The sequence below is a fragment of the Echiichthys vipera genome (assembly GCF_963691815.1).
Source record: "Echiichthys vipera genome assembly, chromosome: 16".
Classification (NCBI taxonomy): Eukaryota; Metazoa; Chordata; class Actinopteri; order Perciformes; family Trachinidae; genus Echiichthys; species Echiichthys vipera.
The window spans coordinates 10105484-10121494 of record NC_139841.1 but is presented as its reverse complement, the minus strand read 5'-3'; the positions used below and the strand labels follow the sequence as shown (position 1 = coordinate 10121494).

Genomic DNA, 16011 nt, shown 5'->3' with positions numbered 1-16011 from the left:
TATCAATACAACGGTTCAACAGGCATAGAAGCCTATTCAGAATGTAAGTGATACTTTGCCTGCATACCTGCTTGGATCTGTTACTGATTATAGCTAAAGTTAGCCAAATTAGCATTGTCGTGACTTAAATAGCCTAGAGTTAGGGTCGGTCTCTCCTGACAGATGTTCCTAAAGTCCCTCCAGTTAGACATTTTTGCTTCTGTCTCCGTGTAAATCACCCTTCTTAGTGTTCGTTTTCTTCTGGTTTTGAGTGAGCCGCATGATAGAAACATTAACAACATGCTTACTCACTCTGGATAATGACCTGCTCTATTCCCACATGAGCTCAATTGGATATCATACTGACTTTGTACAAGGGAGCTGGCAGGGTTAAATATGTTCAATGTCCAGTCCAACTGATTTGGACATTTACGGTCTTACAAACAGCTCCCCTGGGTAAACAATTTTAGGTTTGCTGTGTATGTGTGAAAGGGGCATTAGTGAGGTCCAACACTGAAAAGGTAGTGAGGCTTTGCTCACAGTAGGCATTGCAATTCATCCCAAAGGTGTTGAACAGGGTTGAGGTCACAGCTGTGCAGGCCAGTCAAGTTCTTTCACACCAAACTGGGAAAAACCCTTTTTTTTAACATAACTTTGTGCATGGAGACACTATCATGTTGAAACAAGACTGTTTCAACACTAAGTATAAAATTTCCATTCACTGGAACTAATGGGTCCCATCCATGGAAAAGAGTCCGAGACCAAAGGTACACTTTTAGTCTATCTGGTTGTTTTGCAATGAATTTCTATCTCTTAACAGAAAAATTCAGCATGTACCTTCTATTCATAAACAAATTTGCTGATGACATACAATCCATTGTTAATATTTACCTTTGGTGACATTCTCAGAAATGCGACTGAGGGTTATTTTGAGAAAACGGCTCATTAGATTTGCAGATTCTGTGCGTCACAGGCTTTGATTTGCTGCATGTGATTGACATGTATTCCTGCCTCATTATGAGCCACTGCGATGCCTTGTCTCTCTGAGGCGATAAGCAACAGTGACCATGGGATTTGGACTTGCACAGCACCGCTCTCATCAGGCATCTTGGCGATTTTCCTGAGGACCTGGCGTGGCATAATTAATTTGGTTGTCTATGCTTGTAAGTCCCTGTGACCTTTACAACAATGTGCTTGTATCTTTTTTTTCTCAGGTTGGTGCGAAAGATGAAAAGCTTTTTCCATTTTTATTGAACTGAATGCCATTCTGTAAATGCCACTGGTTTATCTTGACTACTTCTCAATTCTTAAACAGCCAGAGCTGGACTGAATGAAGAAGTGCACTTAGAAGAGGCTCTATAAACTAAATGGGCATCTAAGTACTCTCTTGTTGATATCCTCATTTGCGACATTCCCCAACTCATTTCCGGAGTAATCTTGGTCCCTGATCATGGCTGCACTATGAGTCTTTTTATTGAAGGTCTTTGCTCTATGTTCTCCTTCATTTGCTGTGTGCTGGATATGTTGAGTGGAGGTGAGGGGGTCCCAATGCCATGTGTCAAAGAATATTAGCTGGCTCCACAGCCTGTCACTTCTGGTTTGCTTGGAGATTGGCTCGGCTCGCGGGGCTCCAAGAGGGTGGGGGTGAAGGCCCAGGGCGCAGTTACTCAAAATTGCATTTTCTGTGAAATAACATGCACGACAGCATCCTCATTATGAACGAGGCCAGCACAGCAGGGTGATATCACTGGCACTGAAAAGAATACAAATAAGCAAGTTTTTACTGCACCAGTAAACTCTCCAACCCAAAGGAAAATCGTCTCAAACAACTCTGCCATTTAAAGGTTGCTGTGCTGTTTCTCCTTTCCCTTATACTCGTGCCTGATAACACATTTCTTTTTCAAATTTAGACTGCTGTAGGTTTTATAATGGCAAAAGAGGAGAAGAAAAAAAAAGTCAGCTTTTATTTGCAAGTTGTCAAACTTAACGGTTTCCTGTGGAGTTTTTCTAGTAAAACTATGGAGCAGTTTTTTGCAATTGGGTCCACATTTTGTTTATCTAGTGCACAAGCACAAAATGATTGAAGAAGGGTACAAGCTTGTAAATATGGAAGTTGCATGGATGCTTTTAAAAATTGGTATTGCAAACGTTTCATGACAATGGAAATTCATTTAACACCTTCACTGGACCTCAATACACACCATATGTTTTGATGAGTAACACTAAATGTGAATATAACTTTTGTTTGTTTACAAGAAAACTCCATATGGGGCCTTCTTCTTTAGCATATAATCCTCTCTTATCGTCTTCTATTTTTTGATAAGAAATCTTACCTGGTTCATCTTTTAATTTTTAATAAGGACAGGAAAGTTGACATTTGCTCAAATGCATAAGGATGCAGAGAAGGCTAAACATCAAACCAGGCAACTTTTGATCATTAATGCTGCACTCTTGCAAATGTTGGACCTTTGGAATCACACAATCAATTGTTCGGCTTTGTAATTGATTTTTGGAGTAATGCTGCGACCATTTGGTCCCCTTTTGAAGTCCTGAATATGGTTGCTTTAGTTGTCTTTAACATTGTACTTTAAATGACAAAGATTCAAGCAAATCTACAAGGAGAAAACCGAAAATTATGAGTTGTAGGTTTGTTCAGACGTGGTGTGAAGAAAGGGCTGCACTTATCAATGTGTCACAGATGAATTATGGATGACTGGGCCAAGACTGGATGCATGCTGTCTTGTGTTTGTGTCATCAGCCCTTTTGTTCTGCTGCCTTTCTGAGTGAAGAGGCCGAAGCCTCTGACTAGCCTGTCAATTCATAGACGATAGGCTGTTATTAAATGTGTAGATAATATAACTTGTGTCCTCACATCATGGTGTCTAAAGATCCAGTCATTGCTTGTCAAGTTGTGTGTTATTTAGTGACATTTGGTGTGATTTTGATGCCAGCTAGATGCCTTACTTGTTTTTTATGCACTGTAAACCTACAAGGTGTTTTTTTTTTTTTCAAACAATGCCAATTCAAAATGCAAATTCTGCAGTACTTTTTAAACATTCACTGTATTACTCTTGGCCTTTACAAGGCTGAGATACAGTTGTACTACACTGACCTCTTTTCAACTTAGGCATATATACATAGAATTATGTAAAAAAACAAAAAACAGACACTAAAGTTAAGTTGCTTGCTTTAGCAATCCATGAATTATCATTTTGAGCCCTTGTCCCAAAATGAATATAAATGCAACAGCTTTACCATTTGAGAGTTCTTGTCCTACACCGAATGTAAATTAGTGGCCTATCTGTAATTCATTCTTACTGGTAAAACCTACAGGGAGAGAGCCATTCGGGCAGATTATTATGGTTTTGAATTAAAACCTTACACATCTTTTTTTTTTTCTTTTTTTTTTTAAACTTGACTTCCTTATTACAGAATCATGGTGCTGGCCATCTGCTTGGCTATGGCTTTGTTAGCTACAAGTGGAAAATTCAAAGAAAGTGAGACCTAAGGCCATGCACAGATAAATATACAGTAAATTAGCATTCATACAAATTCCTAAGATATAGCGTTCGTATATTGTACAACAACCCCACAAACATAATTAACATTTCTTATCTCCAAAGTATTTGCTTAACCTTCAATTTGTACTAATGGCTGCCAGTAATATCTTACATCATTCAAACTCCTTAAATGCATAATGATTCCCACATTCACATCATGAGCTTGAGCCCTTTGCATTCCTGTCCTGATAACGTACAATGAGTGTCTTTGGCATGTGCCCTTGGATCCTCGATTCGCTGCACTGTCCGCCTGCTGTCTTATAATTGATCAAGGCCCCCATTAATCTCAATCACTTTGTCGTCCTGGAGGGGAGGGATCTGAGGGGAGCTGTCTCCCCAAGTGTGGATCAAGTCTTAATCAGGGGCTTGTTAGCCCAGAGCCAGTTTAACCAGGGTAGGAGCCTCACTGCATGTAGGTTGGAGTCAAAACTCTGCCTGGGCTCCAGTGAAGCTCCAGAGATTGATCCTCATCTGTAGTCCAGATGAGGATCAATCCATGAATGGGTCTGACAGAAATAGTACTTTCAAGGGAGATTTTGGTTTAGACTAAGTTCTACCTCTGGCAAAACATGTCACTGATTGATACACTGAACATTTTTAATGCAAATTCATAAGTTATCATGTTGTGTGTCGAGAGCCTTACCTTACTTTAAAGCAACACAACTATTACCCAACAATTGTAACTGTGGCAGTTTGTTATGGCTAAAAGTAGAAAATATGTCAAGCTAAACAGCACTATCCAGCTATGGTATTCTAATATAATTTAACAGTTCACTTTTTTTCTATATTATTTTATGGGTGCATGGTAAACTTAATTATTTCAATTAATCAGCTGATTTATATATTGAAACTAATGATCATTATCAAAGTAGTAGCTGATTGTTTTTCTTTGATCAATGCATCAGTTAACTAATCAATCCAGCTCTATCTCTGTGCACAATTAGCACCTTATTTGTATTCTTATTTATTTCTACTGCCCCATCACACGCTCCCTGCTCTTGTCTGTTTGCAGTACTGCTCTTGTCTGCATCACAGATCTAACAGAGGCTTGATTAGACTTCAGGGTGCCAACTCTCTGCACCGCCTTGCCCCGCTCAAGATTCAGATTAAGAGACTCGAGTGCCAACTGTAACGGGGAAGGGGGGGTGGGTAGCACTATGCCAGCCGTGCCAATGCCCTAGTTTGACTCAGTAAGTGAGCGAGAGGAATGTGTGCCACTTGCAGTGACATCCTCCAGGCAGGATGACTTTGAACTCCCTCCCAGCTGAGCCCCACAGATCTGTGTCAGAGTCCCATTGTAATATCTAATGAACACAGCTCTCATATCCTCACTTCTTGATATTAAGAGATTTTTTTCCTCCCATGCTGATAAGAGGAACTCTGCAAAGCAGCTGATATAAAGCAGCGTCTTTCATTAGTGATCTGTGATTACAGCCTGTTGGCAAAGGGATGCCGCCCCTCCAAATAGTGCCCTGGGATCAGAATCCAGTCATTATTTATTCATGTTATTCACATATATTCCTAATCATATTACATTTATTCACATATTCATTTATCTGCCCCCTATAGTACCAAATGACTCTTGGGCTGACCTCTCAAATTGTGTTATAAATCTTGAAATTAGTGTGCGGTACATTGCCGAAAGCCACTCACCAGTTCACAGCTAATTGTGGACTCAGAAACAGCAATCTCCTTTGTCTTCATGTTTTTACTAAGATATGATGTACGTATTTCCAGCCTTTTGAAGGGAGCCTCATTAGTCTTTATTAAGCCTCATTTTTAGATTTGTAGGTAGGCTTTGAGAACGTTTTATGAGCTCACTTGTCTTCAAATGTTGCCATACTCACAGTTACAAGCAGTAAACATGTGAATCAAAACCTCAGCTGAGGATGTCTCTTAACAGACATGAATGTTTCATAATATAGAGCTCAAACATTTGGTAGATATGATCAGCTGCAGAGGGCCTTTTGGGAGTGAATGTAGTTAACAGATTTGATTGATGTTGATGGTGAGCTAATGTTTCATTCGCTCTGGCTCATACGTTTGGCCCTCCCTCTCGTTCAGTTTGATTTCCAGCAACTTGATGACTGACAGGGTAGAGTCATAATTATTGAATCTGGCATACAGTAGTGCGTTCAGTGCAACTTAGCAGATTCACAAAACTTGGATCAAAACATTGTTCTAGGCATCACAGATCAAATATGAATCAAGATTCTGTTAACGTATTGCCTATTTCTCACCTAAAACATTTTCAGAAACACATTTAGTGTAGCTATGATTTGAGAAATTAAATTTGACCCAATTTGACGTCATTTTTTTTCTGCTTCAAAAAGGACCAAGCATCGCCTCGAAAATGAACTAAGAGGTTTCATCCTAATACGCATTCGCAAAATTGTGTCTTTACTCTGTTACAGTTTTTCAGGTACAGACACAATGTGAGTCTGAACAAATTTGGATGTAGAGTTGCACAATTTTGACAGAACTGGCAGATGGTCAAACATTTGTTTACTGTTATATGTATTGTTTCCTCTCTAAGTCCCGTGAAGGACATCAAGCTGTGACAATGCATGTAGATTTAACAGTTTGTGAATTGTGCTCTTCACCAGGTTGTTGATCTATGGTCAGTACTGCAGCCACATGGAGAACGCCCAGAAGACACTGGATGAGCTAATAGCAACACGAGAGGACGTCAAGATTAAAGTAGAGGTAATGTGCTTCACCACTCACGACAAGCAGATGACAAACCCTATGATTTAGCACATTTTTGTAAGAAAAATAGAGCTGAAAAGATTAATCAAATAATCGATTAGTTGTCAACTATTAAATTAATTGCCAACTGTTTTGATAATGGATTAATGGGAGTCATTGACTGAGTCATTTTTTACCCAATTTTTATTTTGTTTATTAGGTCATTGAGTCATTTTATAAGAAGGAAAAACAAATTCCAGCTTTTTATATGTGAATATTTTCTGGTTTCTTTCCTCCTCTATAACAGTAAACTGAATATATTTGAATTGTGGCCAAAAGAAGACATTTTATTTGATGACATCATCTTGGCCTTTGGGAAACACTGATCAACATTTTTCATCATTTTCTAATATTTTATAGACCAAACAACTTAATAATCGACAGAATATTCGACAATGAAAATGATCGTTGCAGCCCTAGTGAAAAGATTCTACCACAGTGTAGGCAGGGAACACAAGCTTAGTCACTGTGCACATTGCTTTTAGAGTTCATTAGTACCGCATTCAATATTGCAACCATACAACAGAAACAAGTTATATTAACATTGGTAATACACTTCTGTGTGTAATGTGTGAGGTTTTTTAAATGTTAGGTTACTAAAATGTATTTACTGTACTCTTCAATTTCCTAAAGTTCCTAAAATCTTTATTTTTACAAAATGCTGACTATTACTTTATATATCAAAGTTTTGTCACTGTGCACAATGCAGTAGATAGGGTTTAAAAACAGAAGAAGTATTTCAAACACAACAGCTACCCTTTAAAATAATGCAGCCATGTTTCATTAGCAATTATGCAAATAAATGATGACATTGATAGCTAATGATTTAAATAAAATCATAAAGTGGTCCAAATGTTCCATGGTCATGCACAATTTGAGATGAAATCAGAAAGAAAAATAATGTTATTTGCAAAAATGCCCTCAGAGTTGTTAAATTAAGCAGTAGCTCAACTCTACTTGTACACTTCCCGTCTGGCTGAACAACGCCGCTTATCTATGAACCACAACATCCACAACATGACTTGAAGTGAGATTTTACAAAACAGCCATCAAGTTTGGCAATAGGAATGCAAAATGGATTGCACAGATAGCTAAAGGAGAGGAGAATGCCAAGTGAAATAAGCTGCCAATGGCAGGCTTTATCGTATCAGTCTATATCTGGTGAGTCAGAATAGACGCAAGGTGATACAATTATGCAAAGAACAAAGACATCATAGACTTTGTATGTGGTTATTATATCACTGCTATGAACCAATCAGATAGCACATTACCCCATTTATATGGCCCACTGCTTACTGTTGAGAGTGGATTTGTTGTGACTGCCTTGAAGAGGTCTTGTTTAATACTACTCAAGTTTAAATATATTTTTTTAATCACATGTATGATTTGAATCCGGGTGATAAGTCATTTCTGATTTCTGTTACATGACCTCCCCTTTTGTATGCATCTATTGTTCTCTGATCTTCTGAATTCTTTAGGAGAATCTGAGCTGATTACAGAAGAAGGCTAACACACTGTAATAGTGGGATTAAAGCACATCAGCAGTTAGCATGGCCAGAGAAATGGCTCTTGGAGCTCTTGACAAAAGTAGTATGATTAAGTTACAATTTCTCTGGAGAGCCTTGTTACATAGTAAAACTGCATTATACACAAAACGCTTGTTTGTAAAGAAGGATAAGCTGTCCCTGTTCCTGCGCAGTTATAAAAACTAAAAACTAAATGCCTACACAAACCACTATGAAGGAACCTTATAGGATGATACTAACAAAAGAGTCAGTGCAGAGTTTATAGATTATAGTTCATTAGTCAGAGGAATTTCCCTGTCAGCATGCAGGGTAATCGCATCCCAAATGTCTTGCACGAGCAGAGCTTTTATTTCCCCCGAAAGAATAAACTGGCCTTGTTGTTGCTAATGAAATGCCCCGTGAATGTGTGGAAGCAATCGCAGCAATACAACAAGACCCAGTGAATTATTGAACAATGAACGAATGCTTGTTAGTAGGAAATGTGCAATGCAATGTGTGATAAATCCCCTGCTGCTTTTGTTGCTATCCCACAGGAATGTACTATGAAAGTGCAGGAAGGGAAGTTCAAGCTGCAGGATCTTCTGGTGGTTCCCATGCAGAGGGTGCTGAAGTATCACCTACTTCTGAAGGTAGGAGGCATATCACAAGTACATTCAGTTTAATCCTACACAGAGAAGATAAAGGAAATAAAACAACCAATACATCAACATACGTAGATTACCTACTTTAGTGTAGGCTTTCAGAACAGATCTACTGATCTACCATCTTTTAGACACTTTCCCTTTTTTCATAAATAGTATTCCTCTGTTTGTTTTTTACTGTCGGTTAGAAATATTAAGTTACTGGAAGCTATAATCATTAACTGCAGCCCTGCACTGATGCCCTAATATGCAAAGGTATATAAGCGCAATGACTGACAACTCACATCCTAGCCAATATTTCTGCCTGACACTCTGCTGCTGGTGTGTAAAACAAGCTGACCGCTTTAATATTCCCCATCATTAATTGACTTTGCATCTCAATTATGGATGAGCATATGAGTTTATGATGCAGCGCATAATGGACTAGGTTGGAGGCGGGTGTTTGCTTCAGGTGATTGTGGGACTGCACAGACAATGCTGCCACTTGTCTATTTTTTTTTAATCGAACCCCTGCAGGAGTCTCAGCAAGGCATTGAGGTCAAATCAACCGAACACTAATCCAATTAAATGCACCCCATTTCACTGCCTCCAACAGCTTTGCAGAAAACACCACTGTATGCTGGAGCCCTGGGGCGTGTCACTTTGACAAGTCCTTTTTTTTGTGTGCGTGTGTCCAGTCATGCCTAAGGGCACATCTTCATTTGATGTTTCATAGATATCATCACAGTAGCGTTTCCCTGTTTGGTCATGGTCTCTTCATCTTTTATGTACCATAGCTGCACTCTAAATAAAGTGAACTCAGCACAGTCATCTCAGAATTAATTCTCCTAAGGCAAGGTTTGTATATTTGATGAATATGCATTATTTTTATGAACCCATGTGATCATATATTTCATGTAAAGCAGAGTTGTTGGGTTGTACAGCAGCTTGTTGTCACTGGCTATCTTTTCTTATTTTTGATCGAAGTGACCTGCTGAGTCAGCAGGTCACTTCGATCAAAAATAAGAAAAGATCAAATATTAAATGAGAATGGACAGCTTTAAATACCATGTCCACTTTAGGATCGGACCTGAGTGCAGTATACTGACTCAGTGAGAAAGGCAAGACGGAGACTGACTCACCTCAGACGCCTGAGGATATTCTGGGTATCCCCTAAAATACCTTTAGGATTTCTACCCCTGCGCCATCACTGGAACGTCACTGTGTGGTAATTGCACTAAACAGGACCAGGACAGACAGGAAGACACCTCAGGCCACTAGGATCCTAAATGAGGACACTAAGAACCTAAGACTGCCTAATCTTAAGAGTCAAACGAAGTGCAGCATGTCGTAACATGTCTGACTGAGTGATAATATTTTTAGATTTGAAAATAAAAGTTCAAAATATGAAGCATTCATTCACAGCTCTGCCAAGCTTTTGTGGGCAGTCGAATATGTGTTTCCAGAATTCTTATGTGTCACTGTGAAAGTTGGCTCCTTCTGTTTGCTTGGATATAGTTCATTTTGTTCGTCAGTGCCATACAACGACAGTATGGCACTGACAAAAAAGTACAGCAGTTTGTTGATATATGTGTCACATGATTTTTTAGGACACTACTGATAGATCTACCAACTGGTTGGAAGGCTAACACAATTTCATTTTGCATTTATTGAAACTAAAATTTTTTTGACATGATTTATTTTTCTCACAAACCATTCTGTCTCTTACCAGAATGTGATTTATAAATCACCCCAGTACTCCAGTGGAGGAAGCAGACAATCACAGATAAAAATGATGTAACATATTTGTTATTGATTTGCTACGTTGAGGACGACATAATTTGCAGGGGGCACAACATGTTTACCATTATCACGTTGCCATAAAGAACATTCAGACCTGGAGGCTAGTTGGGGATCCCTCCGCTTACATGTATTTGTAGGTATGGTGCTGTCGATGGTTCTCAGATGCCATTCATTCACAGCCACGTCAGTGTCACATCCATAACCACAGTAAAGAGCAACTCCATTTAATTACTAAATGATACAATGTTTACATCGTACATATCAATAAAGTATTTTTTTTCGAAAGTCGTTTGTTGCTGTTTATGTACGTTTAAGACATAAAATGGATTTTTTTACTACTTCTATTACATTTTCAAATAATCGTAATTTTCTCCACCCCTACAGGAACTTTTGAGTCACTCAGCGGACCGACCAGAGAGGCAACAACTCAAGGAGGCTCTGGAGGCTATGCAGGTCTGTGTGTCCATGAGTGAGCTTTAATATTACATAATGACTCGGCAGTGCTCCAAAGCGAAGCTGTGTAAAGTGTTTCATACAGCTACTGTGGCTCAAGGGACTGTTAAACTACAATGCTATGACAGATGTCAGAAAGATGTTCAGTTTAAGGCTCAAGCAGTGTTTGTCTCACTCTCTCAGGACCTGGCCATGTACATCAACGAAGTCAAGAGGGACAATGAGACGCTGAAGAAAATCAGCGAATTCCAAAGTTCAATAGAAAATCTTGTAAGTACTGTGAGGTCCTCTGTCACTTCATATTTTTCTCTAATTGTTTAAGACTTGATCTAAGTTTAAAGACTTGACCCACCTGAACAAGGTTGTATCTGCTAGAGTTGCAACAATACTAGTTATTTCACATGAGAGTTTCTGTATTTATACTTTCATCCGTGTGTGTTTTCACTGGTTAGGGTTGGTAAAAGGTAATGCACCAATATTAAAAATATAAAACTTAGACTCAGTTGCCATGGAGACCCACTGCCATTCCAATCTAATCAAAACACAGCCACACAGTGTTTGAGTGTTAAATTATCATTTGTTTATTATTGAGGCTGTATTTTCTTACTTTACTCCTTATTTATTTAGAAACACATTTTAATGGAACAGTTTGCCATTTTGGGAGCAACAAGAGTTAGATGAGAAGATTGATACCACTCTTGTGCGGTACGGTGTATGTTAAAAATGAGCCAAGCAGTTGGTAGGTTAGCTTGGCACAATGACTGGAAACATTTAGCGTGGCTCTGTCAAGGTAGAACAGTTTAATAATTTAAAAAGTTAAGTTATAATTTGTACAACAATGTCAAGTTGCTGTGGGTTATGTGCTGGTCTATCTTTTAGCCAGAAACAACAATCAGCAGAGACTTCAGGAAGTGTCTGCGTCATGCATTTTGTTAAATTTTGGACAGAGGAATGCTAGCTCTTTCCCCAAGCTTACAGTCTTTGTGCTAAGTTACATGAGAGTGGTATTGGTGTGTCATCTTTCCCCAAAATGTTAACCTATTGTTTTAATGTTGTCATTAAAGATCTGAACTTTACTTACTTTCTTACTTTCCCTTTTTGGATTAGGAATTGTCTTTCTGCCAGCAGTGAAATTTAACTCCATCACAACAATCTTGTATTATTTATAATCCAATGTTCCAGCTTCTATTGTTATATACAGTATAATGTTAGATTGACATCTTTGCAGAAGTTTTTTTGTGTGTATAATAATACACCAGCACTAATGTTATCACCAGGCTGGAATTTGTCAGTGTGATTAGTCACAGAGCAGTAACCCACTCTTCAAAAAAGGCCACATTTTCTTTCTTCTGCTAAGAACACTGGCATCATCTTGCTTCCCCCTGTCATGATCTCTGCTGTTACATTATCCCCAATAAATCATTTAATCTTGCAGAATATGAATAAGAGAGGTTATTTAACTTCCGGACTGATGTTTGTCTGTCACTATTTTTTTTCCTTTCGCTTCTTCTCCATCTCTCACATCGGTTTACGATTGATGTGTAAATAGTCACTGGCTTCATATTGGCCCTTTACATTTGGTATAGATACACTTAACAACTGTAAACCATTATATTAGAAAAGCAACTGAACTGGGACTGATTAGTTTCCAAGCTGTATCATGTGTTACATATCTATTTCGATTATCTCTAAAATTCAAGTATCGCTAAATTAATAATGGTTTCTCATTCAGTTCAGAAGCTATCATATGCAGTGGATTGACATTCAGTGTGTCCTTGTGACTTTAGCAGCAGGTGAAACTGGAGGAGTACGGGAGGCCAAAGATAGACGGAGAGCTGAAGGTGTGCTCCATCGTCAACCGCACAAAACAGGACCGGTAAGTCCAAACTCTCCAGAAATAAATGCCACCTGAAGGATATGAGAACAACAATGACAATGATATATTCTCACAGCTGAATTAACAATGGGTCTGTCTGTCTGTCTGTCTGTCTGTCTGTCTGTCTGTCTGTCTGTCTGTCTGTCTGTCTTTAGGTACATATTCCTATTTGATAAAGTGGTCATTGTCTGCAAAAGGAAAGGCTATTGCTATGAGCTCAAAGAGATTATTGAACTGCAGTCATATAAAATGTCAGATGATCCCATGAACAACAGAGACATGAAAAAGGTAAGAACATTCATCTTTTAATTTGAAAAACACAGAAGCAGGAAAACAGAGCAGAACAACTAGCAGGTGATGAAACATCCTGTGTAATCATTACAAATGTTGCCCTTGAGCTGAAGGGCCTTGTTGATGGTAATTTCAGATTTGGAACGTATGAGTAATGCATTGAAGTGTCAGATATGCAATGTGCTCGCTCATGCTTGAAAAACCATGTAAATGCAATGAAGGTCATTTAGGATTCATGAATATCTACAGTGCATTGCGCTATGAGGCTAACATGGCTTTTTTGTTTGGAATCTGCATGTCCATGTTTGCATGTGTAACTGGGTCTTTCTCTGGTGTCTTTCTTTTTGCATGCTTACCAGTCGAGTGGAAAAATGGTAAGCTCAAATTGACCCCTTTATTTAACTCATCTTCTCATAGCGGCGTATATTTGGCAATGGTGTTTTTGGGTGTCATGCCCTGATTGCACGTGTACCCGACGGCTCTTTGACAAATGCATCGCTAAAGCATGTGGAGCATCTTTTAGTTTTGAATTGAATGTGATCATATTAACAATAGGTTTTTCTACATATTTATTTAAAACTGCAGGAATCACAAGCATCTGCATATCTCTGCCATTGCCATCCACGTTATATCGCTGGCATCTGTTCCTCACAGACTTTTTCTCTGCAGTGGTCATATGGTTTCTACCTAATCCACCTGCAAGGGAAGCAGGGCTTCCAGTTCTTTTGTAAAACTGAGGACACAAAGAGGAAGTGGATGGAGCAGTTTGAAATGGCAATGTGAGTATACTTACATGTTAGGGTGGGTAACCTTCCTGGATATTCAATTGAGAAGCCGGATTAAGATAAAAAAAAACAAATGGGAATGTCTGTTTTTTCCTCATCAAGTGACTTTAACACTAAAGAAATCGAGCGACTTCCTCACAAAATCAACCTTTTTGCTTTCTCTTATTCATAACTATTTACTTCCAGGTCCAACATCAAACCAGAGCGAGCTACAGCCAATCAGCATAACTTCCAAATGCACACATTTGATAAGAACACCAACTGTCGAGCCTGCAAGATGCTCTTGAGGTAACAACCCTGATAACCCCAGTGCTGATGTGCATAACAGCATATTCATATTCTACTATGAATTATGAATGCGACTTCTTCTAGACCTTTCAGTAATATTCAGCAGTAACAGAGATTTTTTACTGTTACTTGTACAATCCCAGCAGAGACTTTAATGTGGACTCAGGACAAAATATATTTCATGAACCCTTACACATGTTATGTAACATTTATAGTAAGATACTGTATAGCCATGATGCATTAGTGGAAGAGGCAGTCAGATCATTTACCGAGACAAAACTATAAATGTAATGTAAATGTAGTATTGCACATTGTCAGTAAATGTAGTATTAAATGAAACACTAATAAAAGTAGACAAAGAAAACATGTCTCAAGTGCTGAAGTGAAGAGAAATTCAGCCACATTTGGTAAGAAACAAACAAACAAACAAGTTAAAATCGCAGATGGAATATGTTTTTGGCTAACATAGCCCCTCATTAGTGTAAAAGCAATCGTTGGAAAACATTCAACAAAGTGTGACTGAGGCTGATGGATGATATTATTAAACATTACTCTTCCTAGTTCCACCCATTCTGTCCCCTAGCGCACCTCCTCCCTTGTGACAGTGCTGCTCGACTGCAGCGGGTTAACCCATGTCACTGAATCACCACTTTCACCTCTATTGCAGTCGGCCTGCTAAAGTCTGTGTATTGACCCACGCATTTCATGGCTTGGCTGACCTAAATTCACAGAGCCAGTGGAAGCAGGGACCAGTGTTCTTACTCCCTGCTAGATGCTAATTACTGCTGCAGCCCCAGCGGATCCCAATCCTGATTTATGGCACTTACTATTCAACATGGCAGTGTGATGCATGCAGTGTTACACTATCCGTAACAAATACAGTACTGCTCTTAAATGGAGCGAGTCGATCTTATTTTAAAAGATTTCAAGTAGGAAATGATGGAGCATGTGTTGCCGCAATCACAGGCTTATAGTAACAAGCAGCAACTCCCCCCTGTGTGTTGTACTTACATGAATTTAATTTGTCTGAGACACTTCCTGTTTGCATTACTGATTTTTGTATTTGTGTGTGTGTGTGTGTGTGTGTGTGTGTGCGCTTGTGTGTGTGTGTGTGTGTGTGTGTGTGTGTGTGTGTGTGTGTGTGTGTGTGTGTGTGTGTGTGTGTGTGTGTGTGTGTGTGTGTGTGTGTGTGTGTGTGTGTGTGTGTGCGTGTGTGTGTGCGTGCGTGCGTGCGTGCGTGCGTGCGTGCGTGCGTGTGTGCATACGTGTCTCCTAGGGGCATTTTCTATCAGGGCTACTTCTGCTCTCGCTGTGGAACAGGAGCACACAAAGAGTGTTTGGAAGTTATCACCATCTGTAAAATCAGTAAGTGTTCACTCATCTTTTAGAAGGAGAAGGAACCCTGATACAGGTTTACTTCAGGGCTGAGAAATGTATGGACTCAATGATTAATTGATATTGTGTGACAGGCATCACAAATGGTTATGACACTGTGTTGTGAGGGTGATTTATTTCATTTTGACGGAATTAATAATGATTTTTAAAATTGAATTCTATCCATAAGTATAAACCTGCTGTCACTGAGCTGCGTCCTGCTTCTAGGCCATGTTATCCAGCAGGCAAAGGGGGGGTGGGTTTTCTAGGAGGGTGGGACTATTTCATATTGTTGCTGGGTTTGGTACCAAGGAAGAAATTGGGAGTCAGGAAGAATTACCTGACCATCATTTTATACAGCCCAGCCTTTTCAGCTGATATAACCTAGATTATTTACACCAGCTGTTCCTAACCTTTTTGGTTTATAACCCTTTTAAATGAAGCAATGCTTACCTGTGACACATCACAGTTCCACCCTCCTCACCTGCACCTGCACCCTTACCCCCAGCCCGCCTCGCCACCATCAAACACAAACACATGCGACAGAACTGGATAGAATATGCTGTCATAACAGGTGTTCCTCTGCCCTTGTCACTTTGTCACTTTGCCTGTAACAGCACTACTTGTTTATGTGGTATATTTATGGGGTATGTTTTATATGTGGGTATTGCTTTATGTGTAAGTGGGGAACCATGCACAACTGGACGA

The 16011-nt window shown here is 39.2% G+C and overlaps 1 protein-coding gene across 3 annotated transcripts in view; it reads left to right on the top strand.

Moving 5' to 3' along the window:
- Nucleotides 1–16011, top strand: part of vav2 (vav 2 guanine nucleotide exchange factor) — a 205558-nt gene that overhangs the window by 176284 nt on the left and 13263 nt on the right. For 2 of the 3 annotated variants that reach the window (XM_083930372.1, XM_083930374.1), the window contains exons 9-18: nucleotides 6146–6245; nucleotides 8347–8442; nucleotides 10621–10689; nucleotides 10873–10959; nucleotides 12477–12565; nucleotides 12721–12853; nucleotides 13216–13230; nucleotides 13526–13635; nucleotides 13828–13929; nucleotides 15206–15294. In XM_083930372.1, coding sequence (XP_083786498.1) covers nucleotides 6146–6245; nucleotides 8347–8442; nucleotides 10621–10689; nucleotides 10873–10959; nucleotides 12477–12565; nucleotides 12721–12853; nucleotides 13216–13230; nucleotides 13526–13635; nucleotides 13828–13929; nucleotides 15206–15294 — 890 coding nt within the window. The remainder of the gene's footprint in view (nucleotides 1–6145; nucleotides 6246–8346; nucleotides 8443–10620; nucleotides 10690–10872; nucleotides 10960–12476; nucleotides 12566–12720; nucleotides 12854–13215; nucleotides 13231–13525; nucleotides 13636–13827; nucleotides 13930–15205; nucleotides 15295–16011) is intronic. The other variant, XM_083930373.1, reaches the window with a different exon arrangement.